We start from the raw sequence: 13,753 nt of genomic DNA, 5'->3' as shown, positions 1-13,753 counted from the left end.
CAGCACATTTGCCTAAGGCAATGTGTCGTTTGATTTCAAATATTCATAATAGCAAAAAAAAAAAAAAAAAAGGAAACAACCTGAGTGCCCATCAACAGACGGATTGATAAACGAAATGTGGTGCATACATACAATGGAATATTATGCAACCATAAAGAATAAGGATGAGTCCATGAAACATAACATTGATGGACCTTGAGGACATATGCTAAATGAAATAAGTCAATCGTATAAGGACAAATATTGTATGACCCCTCTTTTTATAAGAAGGCAAGAATAGATACATAGAGAGAGACGAGTGTTCATCGTTGGTTACCAGGGAGGTGGGGGGTGGGAGAATTATGCTCTAGATCATAGATGCTTGTTATTTTTGGTGATGGGAAAAGTAGCACCAAATGTGGGTATAGTGAGCACCACTTGACCAAAGTAAATGAAGTCACTAAGAAGCACTCAAGAGAAAAGGATGTTTGTACTGAAGAATTTGACATATATAATTTGGGAACAACACCAACGATGACCAAAAAAAGACTGTATGATCACATATGTATGTGTATAGATGTAGATGAGTAGGTACAGGTATATACATATGTGTACACAGATAGAAGTATCTATATGTACATGTAAGTGTGTGCAGGCACATATATTCATAGAAGACACAATTACAGACACTTCTCAGACATAACCAAACACCTTGCAAGACTGGTTTCCTAGGTCTGAAGGCTTAGGACCTTAGTCTCATGGGGCAACTTAGTCAAATAGCATAATATAGATCGCAAAGTTCATGTTCTGCATCCTAGTGAAGTGAGTAGCATCTGGGGTGTTAAAAGCTTGCAAGCGGCCATCTAAGATACAACTGTTGGTCTCTACTCATCAGGAGTGAAATAGTATGAAGGAAACCAGAGTCTCAGAGAAGAAACTAGTCTACAGGGTTAACCACCTACATGAGCCACGGACTTACTGACCCTGAGACCAGAAGAGCTAGATGGTGTCCACCTAGCACTGCTAACCTTTCTGATCAGGGCTTCAATAGACGGATCCTGATAGAATTGGAGACAAACATGAAACAGAACTCAAATTATTAGAAGTCCAAACTTACTGGACCAGTTGAGACCAGAGGACTCCCCGAAATATTGTTTAAAATTTTGAACCGAACCTTGAACCCGGAGATGACCTTTTAGCAAAATAATGTAGTGGCACACAAAATGAAAGATATTACCCCTAAGTATGGTGCTGTACTAGAAAACCATCTATATGAAACTGAAAGGTCAACAATTACTCTAAAGCAAAGATAAGAAAATAAGGGGGCAGGGAAACCAGAGTACTGGAAACAAAACCACCAGAATTCAATTAAAGAGAATGTTGATGCATTGTGAAAAATGTAACTAATGTCACTAAACGATTTGTATAGAAATTGACAAATGGAAACCTAATTACCTAATTTACTGTGTAAGCTTTCACTAAAAACTCAATGGAATATTATTTAAAAAAAAAAAAAAACTAGGCCCAACAGCCTTGCCCCTCTGTTTTCTTCTAAGAATTTTATAGTTTTAGTTTGTATGTTTAGATCCTTAATCCATTTTGAACACTTTTTTGTGTATGGTGTGAGGCATGGATCCTTTTTCCTTTTTCCGCATTTGGAAATATAATTTTCCCAACACCATTTATTGAAGAGACTCTTTTCTCCCCATTGAATGGATTTAGCACCCTTGTCAAAAATCAGTTGTCCGTAAATGTGTGGGTTTATTTCTGGATTCTCTATTCTAATCCACCAGTCTATGTGTCTATTATTATTATACCAGTACCAGGCTGTTGTGATTATGGTAGATACATATGTTTTAAAATCAGGAAGTATGAGTCCTACTTTTTTCTTCTTCAAAATTGCTTTAGCTATTTGGGGGGCCTCTTGCCATTCCATATAAATTTGAGGATTGGTTTTTCCAATTCCGTAAAGAAGGCTGTTGGAATTTTTATTGGGATTACATTGAATCTATAGGTCACTTTGGATAGTATCGACATCTTAACAATATTAAATCTTCTAATCCATGAACACACAATGTCTTTCCATTTATTCAGGTCTTCTTTAATTTTCTTCCCATGATGCTTTGCAATTTTCTCATTTTGGAAATGAAGCTGCAGCCTTTTTAGCACATGACCATCAGTCAGGTGTTGCTCGTTTCTGGGTAAATATGAGGGTCTAGGGAAGAGCAGAAGGCAATGGACCCTGGCCAACAGGGACCCCCAAGCAAAGCGTTGTGGGCAGGCCTGAGGCCTAAGCTTTACGAGCAGTGCTCACTTTGAGTATTGAATGGGAATGGAGGTAAGTTAGAAAAGCAGATGCCTCCTGCTGTTCCACCGTATGTCTCCTTGGTCACAGCGCCCAGGACCATGCTGCCCTGGTTGCCAGGGACTCAGCTGACAGGTGTTACAGTCAGGAAGTCAGGAAAATCATTTGGTATTTTGGGAAAGTACCAATTCTGACTGGTATTCTGGGGTGCCTGGCAGTTTGTGATCTTTCTCTTTCTTTCTGCAAGCCCTGCACCTAGCTAGAGTGCTAGGGTGGAAGTATTCATTAGTTCAGAAAATATCTTAAAGCCAGTAAAATGTCCACTCACAGATTATTTACAAACTAATGGGAAAACTGTGTGTGCAAGCAGGTCCAAATTTTAAAATGGAGCAAAACCCACCAAGATTTCACTAGTACGGGCGTGGCAACAAATCAACTCTTAGGGCTGGGTGTGTGGTGAGCTTGAAACTCAAACCATATGTGACAGCCTCAGCCCCACCCTGGGCTGCTGATTCAGGACCAAGAGGAAGAGAGAGCTGCCAGAATTTATGATTTCTATAAACAGTTTTTGAAAGAGAAACCACACACTTGTCTTTCTGCCAGCCCCCAGCTTCTCCCTGCAGCTGACAGTGTAGCCACTGTCTTTTCTCTGACCCTCTAGGACAGGGCTTCTTAACTTGAGCTCCATGGACCTCCAAGGGGTGTGTGGATAGCATTCGTGGAGGGGGGGGCCGGTCTATGAACCTGGGTGGGAAAATTATTTGATCTTTTTTTTTCATTAAATTCTAACAAATTTAGCATTTTCTCAAATTAGGGATGTAGGCAACAAACCATAATAATATTAACAGTATCTGTGATTTTATCACCAAAAAACCAAAATCCAGTGTCATCAAGTCGATTCCGACTCATAGCAACCCTATAGGACAGAGTAGAACTGCCCCATAGAGTTTCCAAGGAGCACCTGGTGGATTTGAACTGCCAACCCTTTGGTTAGCAGCCGTAGCACTTAACCACTACACCACCATGGTTTCCAAATAGAACTCACAAATATTTTCATATCATATTAGAGTTGTTGCAAGTATCCCAAAATATCATTTATGCTCAACGCCACTTGGAAACTTCTAAACTATATACCTGCCACTAAATCTTGTGATTTAATGTATTAATAAATTATTAATATAGCTAGGTCACAAATTAAAAAAAAATATTTTGATAACTGTTGCAATATGATTGATTTTCTTTGCAATGTTATCTATTTTATTTATCTGAAAACATTATTCTGAGAAGGGGTCCAGTGGTTTTGTCAGACTGCCTAAAAAAGGTTAAGACTCCTACTTGGAGCATTCATACTCCACTGGCCTCATTTCTGATCCACGGAACTTTGCCTATCTTACTGGAGGGTTTAAAAGCACTTTCGAGCTAGCGCTATAACATTGGGCATGGTGAACTTTCTGTGCCCAATTTTCTCATCTGCAAAATGGGGAGTAATCACACTACCTACTTTATAGGGTAGTTGTGATGATTCACTGAGTTGATAAATGTAAACGGCTTAGTGTATTAGTTATTTTTATTGTTGTTGTTGGTTCATATCAATTACCTCATTTAGTAAATACTATTAATACCTACATTTTTGGAAAAAGGAAACTGGGGCTCAAAGAGATAAAGTGACCAACCCAAGGGCACACAGCAAGGAAGTGGCAGAGCCAGGGTTCAAAGCCAGCTCTGTGAGACTAATAAGCCTAATGAAGGCCACTCTCCACCACGCCACTGAGAGGAGTTGATATTTTCCAAAGAGATGGGGGCCGCTGACATGGTTCTCAGCTGGGAATAAACAATCAGCCCCACAAGCTCCTGCTTTCTCTCTCCTACTTGGTCCTACTGTCCACACCTCCAACTTCATTTAGGAGGCTCCCAGCTCTACTTGCATACCAACTAGCCCTCAGTCAAAATCTTATGAGGTCACCCTCCTTACAAAGGCCACTGCCAATGCAGCCCCCACCTGCCAAAGGGACACGTCCATGTTCTCAAACCAAACAGCAGTCTTGCAGCAATTAACTCATTTTGGAGCCATGGACTAGTATCTGCTCCCAGGTGGAGCTTGAGCTTCACAAACCAGTGGAGTCAGGAGTGATGGGGCTTATCTGAGAAGTGAAGCCAGTAGAAGAAGTGGCCTTTGAGCTGAGAAGATTGCCAGTTGGAGTGGGGTTGGGAGTGTTTGGAAATTTTTAAGGCCCAGAGGGTATGGGATCTACAAAGGTTCAGAGGCTTGAAAGGGCCTGGTATGTAATGAAAAGAAAGAAGAAATTAGATATGTCTGGAGTTTGGACTGAATGGAAGAGGGAAGAAGGGTGGCATGGGCAGATGAGACAGCATAGGTACTTTATGACCAGATAGTGAAAAATACAGAATAAGGTCTACGAGTCTTCCTATAGAGATAGGAGAGCCATTGAAGAGTTTTTTTTTTTTATAGAAACAATATAACCACATCTCTGTGCTTAAAGGACAGCCTCCCTCCTCCCTCCCCAACAGCCATGCAACAGGTGGGTTGATTAGAAGGGGAAGAAACTAGAGACTGGTTAGACCAGCAAGAAGGCTGCTGCAGTAAGTCCAGGTGCCAGAGGAAGAGGGGCTGAACTAGTGAAGAAGTCTGGAACTTGTGAACACCCTCTCTGGCTTGCCCAATCGCGCAATAGGCCTAATCTCTACATGGTAAGGGTGAGGAGCTGGGAGCACTTGCCCTTCTCAAGTTTGATTCTGTATTGGCCCTATGAGGCAAGGCTTGCTCAGGCCAGAGGGCCATCATTGCCACGAATTCACAGGCTGATGCCATCCATTTTCATATTAACAACCGCAGCAAGAGCAGGGGAGAAAAAGCCAGGGCCCCACTTTCTGGCATCCCCCCTTCCTATGCAGGAGCAGGAAAGTTGGCGGAAGTGAGGGGGCCCAGCTCTACCCCAATGTGTGGCAGGCAGGAAAGGGAAAGGGGGCTCAGGGAGCAGGTCAGAGCCTGCTCTCTGTCAAAGGAAATATCCACCCTCCTAAGCTTTTAGTTTTTTTTTAGTAAGCCTTTAAGAGACTGTTTTCTTCCAAGTAGGCCCCACTGTTACCAGGGCAACTGAGAACTCTGGGCTTTGCATTTCTTGTCTGTGGAGTCCCTGGGGAGAAGGGGCCTGCTGAGCTTTCCCTGTTTGGGCAGGATACATGAAGGGCTAGCCAGAGGTGGAGTCCTCCCCCCGACCCCACCCCATTTGGGGTACCCTCTCACCTTGTTAATGCCTGTCCTTATCCACTGGGGAGGAGCTGAGGCCCTGAGTGAGCCAGTTCTGGCAGATGAGGGTACAGGCTTAGGCTCCGGTGGGCCTGATTCCTCAGGGCCAGAACTTCTGCACCCACCCCATAACATATCCCTCTCAGGAGGGTGTAAGTGCCTAGCTGAGCAGGTGTCCATGAGGGGCAAGTTCACACCAGACCATGGTGCATGCTGAGGGATCATGGTACATATATTTCTTGATCACTTACTATGTGCCAGTACCGGACCTTAAACACCACATAGACCAACCTCCTCCCGTCTTCGAGAAGGAAACTGCTAGGCCTAGGGCCAAGGAAGTCCGTGGGTGGCACAAACAGGTAACACTGGGCAACAAACTGAAAAGGTGGTGGTTCAAGTCCACCAGAGGCACCTGGGAAGAAAGGCCTGGCAATCTGCTTCAGAAACGTCACAGCCTTGAAAACCCTACAGAGCGCAGTTCTATTCTGAAACACATGGGGTCGCCATGAGCTGAAATCAACTTGACACTGGTTTGGTCTTTTTTGTTTTATTTTTGTTTTTACTAGGGAGCTCCATGGGAAGGCTTAGTGCCAAACAGGTCCTTCTGGGCTTGTTAAGCTCCAAGGCTCTTTTCTGCGCTGGGCTGGTTTGGGCTAGGTGTTAGAATTGCCTATGGAGCTTTTTAGAAATAGAAATTTCCGGAGATTCTGTGGCTGTGGGTGGGGGGTAGAAGTTAAAAACAAGAGTTCTGGGTGTCAAACTGGTGGACTTCAGTTGAACTTGGCAAATGGGGCAAGTGACCTTGAGCCAGTTGCTCGACCCCGCAGACGCCAGTTTCCTCACTTAGAGCATGGATGAGGAGAACAGTGGGGCCAACTTCACAGTTAAAGAGATTTTCTCTGCCTTCCTCCATCCCTTGGGGACAGGGTTTTAATGTCCCCCACCATCCTCGTCACCCATGTATGGTTCCCTTTCTTTCTCTCCTTTTTCCTTTCTTTTATTCTGATATTTCCTTACTCGTGGCATGCCAAAGGCCTTGTGTGAGGTGCAATCTGGTCCCCTTCCACTAGGCGGACAGAAGCCAGGACCCCAGGTGAGGCCTTCCCACCTCCTGAATCCCACATTGCTATTGCAGCATCCCAGGAAGGCATTAGCCTTTCTGGCAGCCATGCCAGCCTACTGATTCAGACCAAGCCTGCATCAACTCAAATTCTCTGAATTTTATTTTTTCAAAAGCTTCTTCTGAGCTACGTCTCCCCCCCTTAGGCTTCCGCCGTTGGCTTGTCTGAACCTGACTGGAAGATCTCACGTGTTCCCCTGGTAAAGGTCATTTCAACACACCCTTCCAAGTTGGAGAGATTTTTTTGGGTCCTGATTCTGTTTTGGAAGAGATCCTCTAGTCCTCCGAGCTTCAGGCCATCTGCACATACCCTTAGCGGGCTGCCTCTAGGTCTCCGTCCACCGTGGCCCATTTACTCACTTATTTCCTCATTTGTGTACCAAACAAGGGTTGAGAGCCTACTATGTACCAAGCAGTGTGCTGGACCCCGGGGATGCAACAATGACGAGACAGATGAGGAAGCTGTGGCCCAAGTGGGGATGGGACTCACTCAAGGTTCCAGGTCGAGTCAGTGACAGGGCTGCACTGGAATCCAGGCTCTTTTGCCTACAGGGCTTCCAGGTGCAGGGCTGGGGCAGGGCTGACCCTATGTAGCTCCTACTTTCCACTACCTGCTCTGATTGGCCATTGCACAACCTGGGCTCACCTATCCCTACCTGTGATGTCATGAGAAATCCCAGGAGTGCTGGAGACCTTATCTGAACCCCGAAGCATGACTGGAAGCCCCAGTACTCACTGATGCAGCTCATGGCCCCATAGCCTTGTCCCTTAGGGGCAGTCAGTCCCACCTCATGGCACATACTCAGCACTGCCACTGGCTTGCCTTACTCTGCAGGCCCTTCTCTACAGGACAGAACTGTCACCTGGCTGGTTCTCCCAAAAGCTCGAGAGTGCATCTTATGCATATCTGATCGCTTTGGCAAAGACCCGGAAACCAGTCAGGTTGAGGCTTGAGCTCCTTAGGGAGCTTTCCTAGGAGGCAGCATGGTAGATTAGAGCTGAGAGAGTGTGGGCTTGGGAGTCACAAAGACCTGGAGTCCCCCGTGGAATCTAGTATCTCTGAGATTCGGGTCTCTCAACTCAGACACCATTACCTGCCTCACTGAATTGTTGTGGCAATGAAATTAGATGATGTCGGTGAAAGTGCCAGGCACACAGAAACACGCTGATTTCCTTCCTTCCCCTCTCCTCCCCTCTCTTTCCCTTCCTTCAAAGGGGCAAAGCTCATGTGCCTCCGAAATAGGAGTTTGTTCCTCTGCTAGAATCTTGGAGGCTGGGGGAGGGTGGACAGGACAGAGCAGAACCAGGAGGCCGGCCTGGCCTGAAAGGCAGTAGGGCCAGCAGAGTGGAGGCAGACACTTGGACACAGTGGCTAAGTGTCCCTGAAGCTGATTAATGGGCAGCTGCAGGGCTGTGAATGAGCCACTTAAAAGCTGTAAAACCCTTTGGCCAGTGACTTCCCTCTAAGCCTCGGTTTCCTTATCTGCAAGATGACGATTAAGGATTGTTGAGAATTGTTATTTGGATGTTGTCAGGGTGAAATGAAATAACGTATGTGAAGTGCTTGGCAAGGCACCTGGAACCTTAAGTAGGGGCTCAATAAGCATTCTCACCCATTTTCCCAAGGGGGAAAAAAAACTTTACAAATTATTGTTGGGGAAACTTGATCAAATCCATAACGGGATTCAGTTTCTTCTGACTCCACAGCAGTGAAGTCTAGCTAGGGCGGGTGGCAGGGCTCTAAGGGGGCTACTCTGGGGTCCGGAGTTTAAAAATCTTCACCAGCTCGCTCTGGTGGCCCACAGCACCACCTGGTGCCAAAAAGTGGAAGGGCCCTGCCTGACCTCCCTCCCTTTACTCAAAGTCCTTGTGTGCGCGCGCATGTGTCTGTGTGTGTGCGTTGGGGGGGTGGGGGGACTCTCGTAGGATGGTAGGGCTGAGCCACCCATACCTTCATATTTCAATAAATGGAGAATTAATGCTATTTTTCAAGATGCCCAGTCCCTCTCAACAACTTCTGCTGTCCACAAAATGTGCAAGGACTGTAGGCAGGTCCCTTGAGCCTCAATGGCCTGAGTTTCCTCATCTAAGGATTGCAAGGATTCAGGCTACAGTTGATTCAGGCAGGGAGCCTAGGAAGTGCCTGATGCCTACTGGGTGCCCCTTTATGCTTGCTCAATAACTCAGAAAGACACAGTCTTTACACACCCTTTATATTTTTATTGAGAGAAAGCTTTAGCATACACAATTTCTTACCCTCACAACACAGTAATACAACAATAACAGTTAACATGTTTATTTCAAACTGGTTTCCTCCCAAGCCTCTGAGAACCCTTGGGCTGCCTTCCTATCCCTGCATACATCCGACCCCCTCCAACCCACCTACTTCTTTCAACCCAAGAAAGCTCCCAAAGCCCATAGTTCCTCTTACAGCTCCTGTGGCTGTTACGTCACAACAAATATTGAATATCTGGGAAAGGGCGAAGAGGGGTCAAGCAAAGTCCAAGCCCATCTGCCCCCAAAGGGCCAGAAATCAGCTCAGTACTCATATGTGCCTCTCCTGGCTGAGGCTACGAGAGTTCATGGTGAGAAGAGTTCATGGTGAGAAGCACTACGGCAACAGGCAGAGCCTGTGCTGAGGGGTCCCTGGAAGCAGGGGAAGTGGGGGTGCAAGGCACCTGTTCTTTGCACTTCTCCAGCCAGGACACAGGCGGCAGGGCCAGTGGGTAGACCATCAGCAAACAAGGTCCACAGCCTTGAAGAATAGCAGTTCGCCTTCTGGAACTCTCTCCTGAGGAAATAAGCTGAAAAACAGACAAAATTTTCTTTACAAGGTTGTTTACTCCTGCACTGTTCGGGGTGGGGGAAACCAGACACAACTGCAATGTCCGACAAATCAGGAGAACGCTTAAATTATCCTGCATGCATAACTGCATAGTGGCTTGTGTAGTCAGTTGCCATCGAGTCGATGCTGACTCTATGTGCAGAGTAGAACTACTGCACAGGTTTTCAAAAGCCAATTGCCAGGCCTGTCTTCCGAGCCACCTCTGGGTGGGTTTGAACTGCCAACCTTTTGGCTAGCAGTTGAGCGTTTAACCATTTGCGACACCCAGGGACTCCTGCATAGGTGGCAGCCATTTTAAATCCTGTGGATCAAGAGTTTGCAGAATGATCTCAGCTCCGGAAAGATACAGGAAGGATACACTGTAAAGAAAGGCAGCAAAGTGTTAATATTGCTCGCATCTGTACAGTGGGATTCTGAATGTTTTGAGGATTTTGTTTTGTCCTCATCATTTTCTCTATTTTCCAAATTTTCAACAATGATTATGTATTATTTGTACCTTTGAAGGGAAGATGATTTCTAAAAGGTAGCAATAGGCTCTAGGAACCCAGCTTCACCGACCCCCAGGCTGAGAAATGTGTGAGAAACAAAGGGCTTCTTACCTCCCGGGGTGAATAGAGACCTTACCAGAAACCAGCCAGAGGACTGGGTTTCCCTGTGACTCCTCTTCCTCCAGCTCCTTCCTCTTGCCTCCAGGTTCAAAATCCTAAGGCTGGGCTGAGGTTATCTGTCAGACTCCAGTGAGGAACGGAGGCTTAATTTACTGTTTTCTTCCGTCTGGTCACAAACACTTTGGCTGCACTTGCTCCGCTGCCAGGCATTGTACTGCAAGGTCAGTGTCAAAGGGCAGTTCAGGCCAGCAGTGGATTTGGCTGGCATTTTGTGGTTACAGCTGACATAGTAAAATGTGTGTTTTCTCACTGCAGAAATGGTGTTTTCTGGACTCAAGGCAAGCAGTGTGTCTCTTTATAAGCCCCTATGTTTCTACCTAGAAGTCCCAAGAGTTAATAGTGGGCAGTCACCCTCTTAAGCTTGTTTAATTGAAGCACAGCAAACGGTCACGGGTTGATTCCGTGTGAAAGGCATGAAAATGCCCCAGCTGCGAGGCTGCAGTAGGTACAGTCTGTGGAATGAAACTCCCTCTCTCCTTTTCCAACTAAGAAATCCTTTAAGTTGAAGGATGAGTTAAAGAGCAGGTCTCGGGCCCTCTCTCTCTTTGGCTATCTGGGAAGGAAAGGCCAGTTAGGCCTCCTTTGGAAGCCCAACGATGAAAAGTCTCCTGCAAAGACCTTTGGCTGGGGGCTGCAGTCCAAGGCCTGACCCAGGGAGGAGACTACAGTCCCTAAGGAAGGAGTCACTCCTTACAATGTAAAATTGAATAGTTGCTTCTTTCCCCTCTTCCTCCCACCTTCCACCCAGCCACCTACGCTTCAGGCAATATCAAGAAAAGTAGCGCCTGCAACATTGGGCTATGCCCACCAGGGATGCCCATGAGGGCAAGGTGGTGAGAGGAGAGGGCCCCAGGTTTGGCAAGCTGGTCCAAGGGCACTGATACAGGAGTCTGTAGGAAGATAAAGTCAAGTGCTGGAAAGAGACCAGCTTACGCGATCAGTTAAGGGCAAATCTCAACTACATTGTCCTTTTGACCCTTCTGCTGGAGGCGTGGCTTGAGACAAGTATAAGCTTCCAGGTATATGTCTTGATAATATCCTGTTCTCAGTTAACCGTATCTAGTAACCGGTCTCAGTGTAGCCTGTCCTTTAGATCACTGGGGCAGATGAGTGAGGCAGTGGGTGAAGTCCCCGTGAGCCAGTCAGAGAATAAAACCAGAGAACACAGGGTGAATAAATGCAGGAGAAGTGAGGGTTAGGAACGACCAGAGGTGAAATACAAGAGAGTGACCAGTTCACTTATGGGAGTAGGCCCAGGAAAGAGTACATTCCAAGGGGACAGCGATTGCTGATCTCTCCTTTCCCAGATGGCCTTGGTTGGGCCCATGTCACTCCTCAGTCATGCTTGCAAGATGGTCTGGAGTTCTGCAGGTTTTCAGTTCTGTGTGTCTTCTCCAGGTTCTGCAGGTCTGGAACTCCCTTAAGTACTGGTCAACAGATGGGGAAGGTGTTGCGGCAATAGCAGGGGCAGGGAATCCAGGAGGGTGTGTTCTGAGTGGCCATCTTGCTTCAGTACTCACACACGAATGCGGCCACGAGCAGCTCGGTGGCCCCCCTGTCTTGGGGTGAGGCGGAATAGCACTGGGGGGCGTCTTCTAATTTGGCGTTGCCCCAAGCGACCTGCACGGTGAGTCACTGGTGGAGAACTGTAGTACGGTGAATTGGTACCGGGGAGGCCCTCCAGAAGTGGGACTCGATTCTGGTTCCTCCGTCTACCAGGCTGTATTATGGGCAGTGAGGCATTTAGGAAATTTTCGGCGTGGTTACCACTTGTGGAGCCAGAAGCCTGGGATGAAGTATGGGCAATGGGCTCTTCCATCTCCATTAGCTCATCTAAGTCATCATCCTGGACCTCACCACAGACCTCCTCTGTCTCTTGCTCCTGTTCTGTCTCCTGGCCCCCATCCTCATCTTTTTTCTCATCCTTACTCTCATCTTCATCCTCACTTTTCTTTCTCATCTCCTCTTCCTCCTTCATCTCTTGCGGAAAAGCCCTCATGCACCTGCACTGGTCCTTCAGGTAATGCCTGCTTTTGCATGCCTCTCCATCTTCATCCTCACTGTAGAACTCCTCATCTTCACTTTCATCATCATTAGGGTTAGCAGCAAAAGGGAGGAAGATATTTCGAACCCCAGGGAGCAGGACTGGCTTGGGGCCACGCACTCTTCTTTCTATCTCCATACATTCGAGAATCAGCTCATCCAGGTCCACCATTTCGGGTGACCATAAGAGCTCCTTGCAGAAAAAATCTGACAGCCCTTTGATAAACTGGCGTTGGAGACGGCAGTCATCCCAAGACAAGAACTGGGCCAGGAACTGAAAAGCATCTGCATAGCTGCCGATAGTACAGTCTCCCTGCTTGAGCTTTTGGATGGCCTTTTTAGCCACACGTGGGGGGATTGGGCCACAGAATTCCTTACGGATTTCATCCAGGAAGCGCGGTAAGTTGGCATGGAGGGGGCTTCCTTCCTGGGTAACTGAGATGGCCCAATCCTTGGCTGCACCTGTGAAAAAGGAGATCAGAAAGGCCACCTGCTCGGCGCCCCCCGGGAAACGATCCTCATGGTTAACTATGAAGGTCTCTAGTTGCATCAGGAATTCAGGAAGGTAGACTGGGTCGCCTGAAAAGGACTCCATCTCAGGCCGCTCCAGCGGTGGCAGAGGGGGCTGCAGAGGGGGCTGCGGGGGCGTCTCCTTTGGCTCTGGCGCAGGCAGCGCCGGAGGTGGCAGGCTGGGCAGCAGAGGGGGGTCGCTGGGGCCGTCAGGGGTGCCGCAATCCTGGATCACATTAACCAGCAGTTCATCTGGGATATGCTCGGGCTCCGCACGTGGGGGAGACCAGCATAAGAAGGGCAATTCTCTCTCGGGAATGGCATCGATCTCATTGAGCGGGAACTCAAAATTCTCCTCAGCCAGGACGGGCACTATGGGCACGGGCCAGCTCATGTAGCTCGAGACATTGCCCCGCAAGGAGTTAACCTCTGCCAGGGCTTTTCCAAGCTGAAGGCCCAAATTGGCATTCTCCCCGCGAAGGGCATTTAATTCTTCTCGCAGGGCTACATTTGCCATGCGGAGGCTATTGAGATTTCCGGCCGCCTCGGACATCTTCACTGGCTCCTCGCCCTGGGACTGCGCGGGGCGGGGAGCGAGGGGCCGCACGGGCGGCGGCGGCGGCGGCGTCGGGGCGCAGGAGAGACCCGGGCCGGGCCACACCCACCAGGCGGCCACTGCGGCGCGGAGTGTGCCGAGGGCCCCGCGGCGCGACCCGGGGCGCGTTACCTCGTCGCCGAAGCCGGAGCGGGGCGGGCGGCGGCGCGAAGCCGGGTAGGGCCGAGGCTGAGGAGCCCCCGGGCTCGGCGGCGGCCGGCGAGGAGCGGCGGGGCGGCGGCGGGTGAAGCGGCAGGGAACAGCCGCGGCAAGATCTGTCGAGGAACTCCCCTGGAGCCGCCGAGCCTCCGCCTTTTAAAGGCCCCCTCGCCCCCGGCCCGCGCCGCGCAGGGCGGGCCTCACCTTGCGGCGCGCGCGCCCACTGGCCCGGCGCCGCCCCGCCTCCGTCGGCAGCGCCTC

The 13,753-nt window shown here is 48.5% G+C and overlaps 2 protein-coding genes across 3 annotated transcripts in view; one reads left to right on the top strand and one right to left on the bottom strand.

Moving 5' to 3' along the window:
• The window catches only part of NHSL2 (NHS like 2), a 368,813-nt gene that overhangs the window by 334,579 nt on the left and 20,481 nt on the right, over positions 1 to 13,753 (top strand). The window lies entirely within an intron of this gene.
• On the bottom strand, positions 8,878 to 13,697 carry RTL5 (retrotransposon Gag like 5). Of its 2 annotated transcripts, none has more exons than XM_049873352.1 (2): positions 10,142 to 13,697; positions 8,878 to 9,876 (listed from the first exon to the last, which is right to left on the bottom strand). In XM_049873352.1, exon 1 carries the CDS (start codon positions 13,289 to 13,291, stop codon positions 11,702 to 11,704), a length of 1,590 nt encoding a protein of 529 aa, XP_049729309.1. In that variant the 5' UTR covers positions 13,292 to 13,697; the 3' UTR covers positions 8,878 to 9,876; positions 10,142 to 11,701. The 2 variants fall into 2 exon arrangements, with proteins under 2 accessions (XP_049729309.1, XP_049729308.1); XM_049873351.1 differs by having other exon boundaries at positions 8,878 to 9,476.

The sequence above is a fragment of the Elephas maximus genome, chromosome X (assembly GCF_024166365.1).
Source record: "Elephas maximus indicus isolate mEleMax1 chromosome X, mEleMax1 primary haplotype, whole genome shotgun sequence".
Lineage (NCBI taxonomy): Eukaryota > Metazoa > Chordata > Mammalia > Proboscidea > Elephantidae > Elephas > Elephas maximus.
Note: the sequence above shows the minus strand (reverse complement) of the source record. Positions and strands in the feature narration are given on the sequence as shown.

Coding starts and splice junctions, on each gene's coding strand:
- RTL5 (XM_049873352.1), bottom strand. CDS start 13,291: ATGTCCGAGGCGGCCGGAAATCTCAATAGCCTCCGCATGGCAAATGTA.